The sequence below is a fragment of the Doryrhamphus excisus genome, linkage group LG9 (assembly GCF_037039965.1).
Source record: "Doryrhamphus excisus strain RoL-2023G ecotype Guam linkage group LG9, RoL_Dexc_Guam_v1.1, whole genome shotgun sequence".
In the NCBI taxonomy this organism is placed as follows: domain Eukaryota; kingdom Metazoa; phylum Chordata; class Actinopteri; order Syngnathiformes; family Syngnathidae; genus Doryrhamphus; species Doryrhamphus excisus.
The window spans coordinates 9,249,600-9,259,341 of NC_136365.1; the positions used below are offsets into that span (position 1 = coordinate 9,249,600).

At 39.3% G+C, this 9,742-nt stretch overlaps 1 protein-coding gene across 1 annotated transcript; it reads left to right on the forward strand.

Moving 5' to 3' along the window:
- The first annotated feature begins 1,001 nt into the window (after positions 1 to 1,001).
- On the forward strand, positions 1,002 to 9,328 carry cygb2 (cytoglobin 2). The gene is made up of 4 exons (XM_078793374.1): positions 1,002 to 1,121; positions 1,289 to 1,586; positions 6,119 to 6,350; positions 9,087 to 9,328. Exons 2-4 carry the CDS (start codon positions 1,393 to 1,395, stop codon positions 9,249 to 9,251), a joined length of 591 nt encoding a protein of 196 aa, XP_078649500.1. The 5' UTR covers positions 1,002 to 1,121; positions 1,289 to 1,392; the 3' UTR covers positions 9,252 to 9,328.
- Positions 9,329 to 9,742: the final 414 nt, after the last annotated feature.

Genomic DNA, 9,742 nt, shown 5'->3' on the forward strand with positions numbered 1-9,742 from the left:
AATGGTCACCCCATTTATCATACGTCACTACTGGAATTACAACAGGCAAGCATTAAGGGTCTAATCCGAGATTGTGTCGCAGTCACAGTCCATTTGATTGTAAATGTTGATTTACGAAATAAAAGCACGCCAAAGGTGATTTAATTACAATCAAACGGTCGACATTATGCCCTTTACAAAAGAGGACTACTGCGTGCTTATATTGATTCATATTAATATAGTCTAACCTCACTAATATTACACTGTACTGCATTGCATTGATGTTTGCAGTCACAAGAAGTAATCAACGTTCATAACTTTATTTACCTAATTTCCAGAGGACCTTGAAGGCACCGTACAAATGAATAGGTGAGTTGCCATCACGGTGATTGGTACAGTAACGGGATAAAACCACACACACACACACGAACATTGAAGCATCGTCTCTTAGTTTGTCGCCGTTGTTGTAGTTAATCAATATATCCACACGGTGGCGCAAAAGCTCTATAATTCAGAGCAGCGGCACTCTAATGCAATTTATTATTATTGCTATTTTGTAACATTGCCTCCTAATAATGTGATGTTTTTTTGTGACCGCAAAACATTTTTTCATACGTGTCTAAGTTGTCATCAAGCATTATACAACCAGGGACGCCGCCGTCCTTTTAAAATATTTTTTGGGCCCTTAGCGTTATCCCCCCCAACATACGGCACCAATGCATAAAACAAATATGTAGCAAAGTGCTCCTTTAGAAAAGTTGAACTGGCTTACACTTTTTGGAACATTGTTGTCTTCCGGGGGGGGACACTGCATTAAGAACAGTACTGTACACTGACACTCATGATAAATATACTGTCATTTTTTTTAAATTTAATGCCAGTTTAGCATTCATCATACTAAAGCTAATATCCAAGGTTAAAACAAATATTTTCAAGTCTCTCCTCCCTCCGTCGTTCTCTCTCTCCCTGTGCCCCTCTCTCTTTTATTCTCCCCACACTGCACTCATTCCATCAGGTTTTCTCATACATACACATACACACACACATACACACAAACACACAGTCTGTGTGAGAGGATGAGCCAGCCAGGGAACAAGTATGACAGGGAGCAGCATCAGCACCACTGACAAGAAGAGGATAAAGTAAGGAAAGTCAAGAGTACGAAGAAGTTTTTTTGTTTTTGTTTTTTTTTTTTATGTGGAGGAAGGAAAACATTTTCCCTATTGGTGGCTCATCCTCCCTGCCACCTTTCTCCCCTCATCCCGCTCTTCCTTTCCACTTTTCTTCTCATCCCTGTACCATCTCCCAGCTCCCGCCGTGGGGTCTCAGCTCTCCGTCTCCCTCCCCCCTTCCCTCACTCCCTACCTCCCCCGGGCCTTGCTCGGAGCCTCCAGGCTTCTGCGTCGGAGGAGGATGTCTCGCAGGGAGTCTCCGCCGCTGCCTCGGAACCAGGAGCAGCTGCTGGGAGTGAGGAGGCGGGAGGTGGACTGCAACGATCGTCCGGAGCGCACCGAGCCACTGTCCGACGCAGAGAGGGAGATCATCCAGGACACTTGGGGGCATGTCTACAAGAACTGTGAAGACGTGGGGGTGTCAGTGCTCATAAGGTGAGTTAAGATGTCTCATACATTCATTTATCTGTGGCGGGCTGCCACAAATAAAATGGACTGCCACAGATACTTGATACTCCAATAGATGGCATTTTAACATTACATAGTCTGAACATTAGCTGCAGCTAAAAAGTTGCAAATGACAGTCAAACAGAATGCCCGCAAGGCATGCTGGGTACAGCAAAGACTATAATACGTTATGCTACAACATAGTGACAATGGGCGATATAAACAATAAGCAGTAGAAACAATAACTTTCACACAAGTCTAGATAAAACGACATCACAGCAGAGAGTAACCAGCCATGAACAGGAAATAAGCATAATATCATAAGCATAATCATACAAGAGGTACACGGAGCATGCTGGGAACGCCAACAGGAAGTGACTCAATACGTTAGCGTATACGTCAGCAGCCAATGGAGGAGCCTTTGTAACCTGTAACCTGTTTTGAAACACTTCTATTGTCATCTATAAGCCAAATAATATTCATGCATGGAAATTATACTGGTCTATACTGGTTTATCTGGTGGACAGTACTGTTTTTTTCCAGCAGGGAAAGCTAATTATGCAACTAATGCTAAGTCTGTGTTGAGGTTGCATCTCGAGGTTACAGGAAGAAAAGCTCTGACTCACTTGGCATCACCAGTTGCAAGCAATGTAGACCCCAACTGTAAAACGCCATAAGATGTTTCAGGCTTTTTTATTTATTTTATTTTTATTTTTTAAGAAAAACGTATTGGTATGGTTACATGTTTCCAAGGCATGTAGATCTTCAAAAAGCATTGCACGGTACTTTTCTTCACTCACTATGTGGAATATGCCCAACTTACAGAACCCTCAAAGGATTGCTAAAATGGACATCAAGCCGTAACCAAAGAGACTGATATGAGTGAGGGGGTGACACAATCCCCTGAGGAGAAGCAATTAAATACGGACAGGGAGCATCTTTTTGTGCGTGGGTGTGTCTGGTCTTATCTGAGGGTAACAGAAATACGCTTTGGCACTTCCAATTCTCCCTGTGTGCTCTGTTTTCATTCTTTTATTTTTTGTCTTTTCACCACATTGTGTCACGCCTTTAAGAAAACAGAATTAAACGTCAAGTCATTCTTCTCAATCGCTTCTGAGGAACGTTAAAATCCATCAAGTCAAAGCTGTCAGGCTTGATTATAGACATAATGAATTCATTTAGTCGAGATTTGATGGAGTGCTTGTATTGTTAAGCTGCTTGCATAAAGGCTTGTTGCAATTTAAGCATTTTATTTGGTATCTAGATGTCCTGGGGGCCATCCTTTGGTCTGCAACTTTGATTTTTTCGGGCTGCCGGCATATTCTAAGCATGAAATTAAACATAGCGTCTCATTAGAACATGACAAAGGAGGATAAGGGCCAAGTCACTTTCAGCCATTATTACCTCTCAGTATATCACTGTAATACACAGAGTGATGGACAAAGAGTGTAATTATCAACAGTTGGCTGACACTTCCTTGATTATCCAACAATCAGAGGCTGTGCAAGAGGGTCACAGCTCTTGACATGTTGACATGTTATTATTGTGGAGAGGTTGAGAAATCAGTGTGCACATACGTATTTTTCACGGCCATGTCGCTCCATCTGCATGGAAGGCATAGAAAGTAGCTTTGGGTGATGTCAACAATGCATACAAATGCAATTACACCAAAGATCACTTCAAGCTAAAGTAGTCATCTGGTGGACTCAAGTTGGCATCTACATTTTCTTACCTTGCTACAGGCTATTTAAGATGTGACTGTAAGGTCTTTTTATAGGAAAAACATGCTTGTAGTTTCAGCCAATTCAAGCCAAGATTGTTTACGGTGCACTCAATGATTATAAAAGCCTCCCAATTAATGAGTGCTTGTTCGACATTTCATTGATTTATTGGAATGAAGTGACAGGTGCAAGAATGTGTTCAGAGCTCTCACACCGAGGGACAAAATATTCCTCGTTATGCTTCAGCATACAAAAGGTATGACATAAATGAAAGTGAATTCAAAATTAAGTAATAATCAATTAAGAAATAAGTACAATATCAACTGCTCACGTTCTATTTTTACTTCTATACAGGCATCAGTTAAAATTATTTGCCTAAATTAAGCACTTGCACACATAAAAATGGCCAAATTAAGTAAAATACAAATATAAAGTGTTTAAAAGATGCAATCCTGAATGTTGATGACGGTGGACGAGTGGTTAGCATGTACGTAGGGCGCACAGACCATCTGAGTGTGGAGTGTGCATGAAAATATGCATTTCAAGCATAACTTTTTCACTTTTTTGACACAAATTTTGCTATGTATATATGTGTATATATATGTATATTAGTATTTTCTGGACACACACAGTCGCACAATACAAAAATGCATAATTAGGTAGAAAAAAACATACATAAGTTGCATTTTTTGCGGGTAATTTATTTTACAAACTACTTGACCAAAACAGACATTACGTCCTCTTGGAAGGCAACTTCTAACATGAATAAAAGAATAAAGAACAGGCTGAATAAGTGTAAGATATGCTAACACAATGGTTATTCAGCTACACAAAAAATAAACATGAACAGAAAAGGTGTCCAGTGTTCATGTAACATTAATAACATTAATAGTTTTTTCATTTATAAGTTGCTCTGGAGTATAAGTCACAGGAACAGCCAACCTATGAAAAAAGTGTGACTTATAGTCTGGAAAATATGGTATATATATATATATATATTCATTAATTCATTTTCTATTATCACAAGGGTCGCGGGGGTGCTGGAGCCTATCCCAGCTGTCTTTATATATATATATATATATATATATATATATATTAGGGTGCATCAAAAAACACAATTTTGCTTTGGCTGGGTACTAACAGTGTTCCAATATATGTAGAAACAAACATACAAAATATTTTTCCAATACATGATTATTTAGGGGTGCCACCATACATCTGTTTTTGTGAAATAAAGTGGTGAACAGTTCAATGGTCGCCATGGAGATTTGAGGTCAGCAAAGACTGCAGCTCAAGAACTCTGAGGTGATCTTGATGTTTTTGTTGGTATTTATACTCCTATTACATATTACTAGCAAATTTGTGGTTTTGTCTTTGTAATTTGAATGATTTGTAGTCATATTTATAGGTATTTAGTGCTCATTGCCTCCACTGTGGCTAACATTAGCTAGCTACAGTTTGCTAATGACAGTTAGCTAATAGCTAAATGAGCAAGCATAACATCAACAACAGCAATATAAAGTAGACAGTGTTGCTGATGCCTCAAATTTATTGAGAGTGGTACTGTAGTCCTACATAATCTGATATACACTTCTGATATAAACTTTTTGGCAATTAGACTAGAAATTGCACATTTTCTGAAATTTTACAAAAGTTTGTGTGAGGTGGCACCCCTAAATCTCAATGGATTTCCTCAAAACTTGCAAAATGCATTTTTATGTTCATTAGAAAAAAATGGAATGCCAGCCAAATTTATATTATGAATTTAAAATTTCCCATTCAAATTTGATGCACCCTAATATATATATATATATATATATATATATAAACAACTATGCCACAACATAACACACAAAAAACGGTTGTTTTACATAAAAATAACAATGCATGCATGTGAATTCAAATGGTCAAATTCATTCAAATTTCCCTTTGCGTTATCTCTTCAACGCTACAAGACCCTGTGCCGTTTGTCTTCTTGGTTGCTGTGCAGTGTGTATTTCTATGGCAAAGTTGCAGGCTGAGTTCTTATAAAATGTATTTCCGCCACCTTAAAACTGCACCCAACCCACTCTCTTTAGTCGTGGTTTTTATGCCTTCGCCTGTATCAAAGATGTAACAGTGTCAGGATAGTGTCAAAAACACCAAACACAAAAATCAGCATGCCAGGTTCACTTCTCCTGCCATGTTGTGTTGACTGCGATCGTCACTGTCTGACACCTTTTTTTTTTTTGGATTCTGTGTCTGTTTGAAAGTGCACACATTTATGCCTTATTTCACTGGGTTCTGTGTTAAATACAAAGACAAATAAATGTCTGTTTTTGCAGAATCTTGGAGAGACTTGTGGCCTCTGGTGTGAAGCATAGTACTAAACCTCCATGACAGTCTGTATTATTGCTGCCATACAGGAAAACAGTGTGTGTGCATGATGACAGCTGGTAGAGCCAAGCTAGAAATGCTATAGGCAAGCCAGGCCTTTCTTGGCCTGGCATGACAAAGACTCTGCATTCCAGCAAGGCTGCCCACGGCCAAAGCCGAACTGGGAATGATTTGTATCCAGACATTTTGGTCAGCATGAACTCTGATAATATTTAAATCAGGTCAGAGTATGTCAGACACAGGTATGAGTTGTATCTAAAAACAAAAGGCATAAAACCATTAGGTGAGCATAATTGACCTCTCGGTCCGTTGGGATACGTTCCAGACCTTCTGTAAAGCTACCAGGATAAGCATTATAGAAAATGGATTGATGGGTGACTAGAAGGAATAAAACAAATAACAGTGTTGTGTATTCATTCCTAGGTTCTTTGTGAACTTCCCCTCTGCCAAACAGTACTTCAGCCAATTCCAAGACATGGAGGACCCCGAGGAGATGGAGCGTAGCTGCCAGCTTCGACACCACGCCCGCAGGGTGATGAACGCCATCAATACTGTGGTGGAGAACCTCAATGACCCGGAGAAAATGTCATCAGTGCTGGCCCTGGTGGGAAAGGCTCATGCTATTAAACACAAGGTGGAACCAATGTACTTTAAGGTGACATTATTTTTATAACTTACTATGATAAAAGTGATAAAAGTGCTATGAATAAATATCTAAAATATAAGACAGTAGGGCTGCATGACGGACGAGTGTTTAGCGCGCATGCCGCACACTTAGGAGACCCGAGTTTGATTGCACCCTCAGCCATGTGTGGAGTTTGCATGTTCTCCTCGTTTCTACTTGGGGTTTTTCCGGGGACTCCGGTTTCCTCCCACATTCCAAAAACATGCTAGGTTAATTGGTGACTCCAAATTGTCCATAGGTATGAATGTGAGTGTGAATGGTTGTTTGTCTATATGTGCCCTGTGATTGGCTGGCGACCAGTCCAGGGTGTACCCCGCATCTTGCCTGAAGACAGCTGGGATAGGCTCCAGCATACCGTGACCCTCGTGAGGATACGTGGTAGAAAATGAATGAATGTGAATGTGACAATATATTGCAGTCTACTATTATAATTTCTACCCTGTGTGTATGTTAGCGGCCCCGCCTCCACCCATTGAGACAAAGATACTGTATGACTGACGAAAGGGCTCACTCTGTTTATACCGTTGTTCTATGAAACAAAGGCGCCAAGGTGCTGAAATATACTGAGGCCATCAAAATTATTGAGTTTATTTTAATTTACTGTGTGATTAATTAATACATTTATTATTGTGCCCTCTAAATGAGAAATTTAGCAAAATCTTGCAAAATCCTGTGGCACCCCTAGCGCTAAATAAGCTAGTCCACTAGTTCCTTTCCCCCAAAAACCATCCACACATTGGTGACTCGGTCTCTGTGAAAATGAAGTGTTTTGTTGGGACACTATGGACAGATTCAGACCAGGGATTCTTTATTATGTGTGTGTTTTGTATGTTCATAGAACACACACTTTCTGTCTCCTTTCTTCCTCCCTTTTAAGCACTGATTTGATGAGGCGTTCAGGCATACTGCGTATTTCTGAGTGTTAGAGAAATCAGTGCTTTTTATAGAATTTTAATTTTATAAAACCTTAATGAAGAAACTGAGGAACAATTGAATTCAAGAAAGAACTGGTAGAAAAGCACCAAGGTAACATCTTTTACAAGAGGATTGTAATGTAAAGGTTCCTTGGTTAACACAGGTTGCAGAGGGAATGGTTTAACACAACATTCATTTATGAACTTTATGGATTTGTTGACATTATGTTACGATAAACCTACTAGAGCTGCAACAATTAATCAGTAAATCAATGATTTATCAATTATCCAATTAATTAACCGCTATTTTGATATTCGAATAAACACTTAAATATGTAAATATACTCTGATTTAAGCCTCTGAAATGTGATTTAATTAAATTTCCTTAATCATCCATGAAAGCAGAGCTTATTATCTTTGTGTTGTAGGCACCGCAAGATATTCACACACATCAGCTTTGACAGTGACCAAATTTTTGCCTTTTATGTAGCGGACCAAACCACTAACTGTTGATATTGGTTTGGTCAGTCTCGATTATTACTCCATTCATCAAAAGATTTATCATAAGATTTGTACATGGAAAGTTCATAAACTACTCGCCAGTATTCATCCAACATCCACATTGGAGCAGACTTTTCTTCCGTGTCAAATGGTGTTGCATTCAACACACCAATTAAAACACACTGTTTTTGCCAGCGTTGAATGATTGTGGATGTTTGACTTCAATCCAAAATGATGGAAGCTACCACATAAAAGAATCACCACCTGTTGTCATCACCACATCAAGACACACTCCCATCCAAAACGCTCCGCATCTCATGCTTCATTTTCCTACATAGGGTTACATAATTATCACTCTGAGAATGGAATACGCTTTCCTCTTTGTGTGATGGGAGACGCTTCCTCTCTTCATTGCTTTTCAACATCATCTTCCTCAATGCAGCTGCACAGATATCACATTAGCACTATTGAAGCCACTGGCTTCCGCTATAATGATTGAATAACTTTATGAATGAATCATTACATGTATTTTATACATTTAGACTCAAATATACTTTATTGAAATGTAGCTGTATATACTACGATAAGCGAGCATGAATCATGTCTATGTATTGACTTCGCCTACTGCTATTCATACTGTTAATTAAATGCCATTTTTTTAAGTCAGACGTTTTTTTAATGCACGCTATAACCACTTTGTCTGTTACATACCGTAGGAGGAGTGGTTTGACATGAGAGATAATTTAATACTAAGCCCTGCAATTATCTTTAAGATTCAAGCAAAGATCTGAAACTGGGTCATTGAGAATCATAAATAGTCAGGAGGGTTATGAAAATAACTAGCAAGATCATTTAGCATACATCAAAAGCACGCAACTGTAATTTAAATGTGCATTTATTCTCGATTACCACAAAATGAGATAGATAGACTCTCTGTTCTCCACAAAGGTTGTTTACGCCGACGGAATCATTTCTATGCGGCTCATTTACATTTTCCGCCGTATATTTCATGTCTCTTTATGCAACAACGTATGGCCCACAATGCAGTGTTTTTTGTACTCCCGTGTGTCACTCTCATTCCCTTTTGTGTCGCCTATCCACCCTGCCCTTTCATGTTTCACCGTCTACACTTTCAATTCTCACCTGTCTCGCCCACATTTCTGCAACAGTGAATTGCAGTTCTGCTCCCACCTTACCTAATGCTCAATCTCCTCATACATTATCTCCATAGTCCAATCTCCCAGTTGCTCACATCTGCCTGTGTTTGCATCTCATCTCCTCTAAATTGCAGATTTTGAGTGGAGTGATGCTGGAGGTGCTGTCTGAAGACTTTCCAGAATTCTTCACGGCGGAAGTGCAGATGGTGTGGACCAAACTAATGGGTGCGGTGTACTGGCATGTGACCGGGGCCTACACAGATGTGGGCTGGCTCCAAGTGTCCAGCTCGGCTGTGTGAAGGGTCAGTTTGGGAGTTTTTTTTTTCCGTTGGACTTTTTGTAAATTCAATTTCAATTTGTATTATTTCAAGTTATTTAAAAGGGAACTGCACTTTTTGGGGAATTTTGCCTATCATGTCCAATTCCTTTCCCCTTCCTGTGCATTATAATGCCAGAAAACAAGTTAATATGAGCTAGCTAACAATGCACATCTTTGGGACACACCTATTTAGACTACGAAGCCCTCCAAAAAAAAAAAAAACTATAACGGCGTTTTATCGTTTGATAGACATGCTGTGATGATGAAAGAACAAGTACATCAATGATAACATGTAATACTTCCAGTATCTTGCCATATTTTGATGATTTCAAAACATTACCGAAACTTATTTCCTGACGCATTGATTTAGCTTATGCTACTTCTATCAACAACAGCAGCATAGATACATCGAAAACTCTTATGATGTCCACTCTCCTTGGGATGGCTGTGTCTTCCAGCACAAGACGTGTT

Excerpts from the sequence above, each read along its gene's own strand:
- cygb2 (XM_078793374.1), top strand. The coding sequence starts at position 1,393 with ATGTCTCGCAGGGAGTCTCCGCCGCTGCCTCGGAACCAGGAGCAGCTG. Across the intron at positions 1,587-6,118 it reads GGGGTGTCAGTGCTCATAAG|GTTCTTTGTGAACTTCCCCT; the intron begins GTGAGTTAAGAT and ends ATTCATTCCTAG. Across the intron at positions 6,351-9,086 it reads TGGAACCAATGTACTTTAAG|ATTTTGAGTGGAGTGATGCT; the intron begins GTGACATTATTT and ends TCTAAATTGCAG.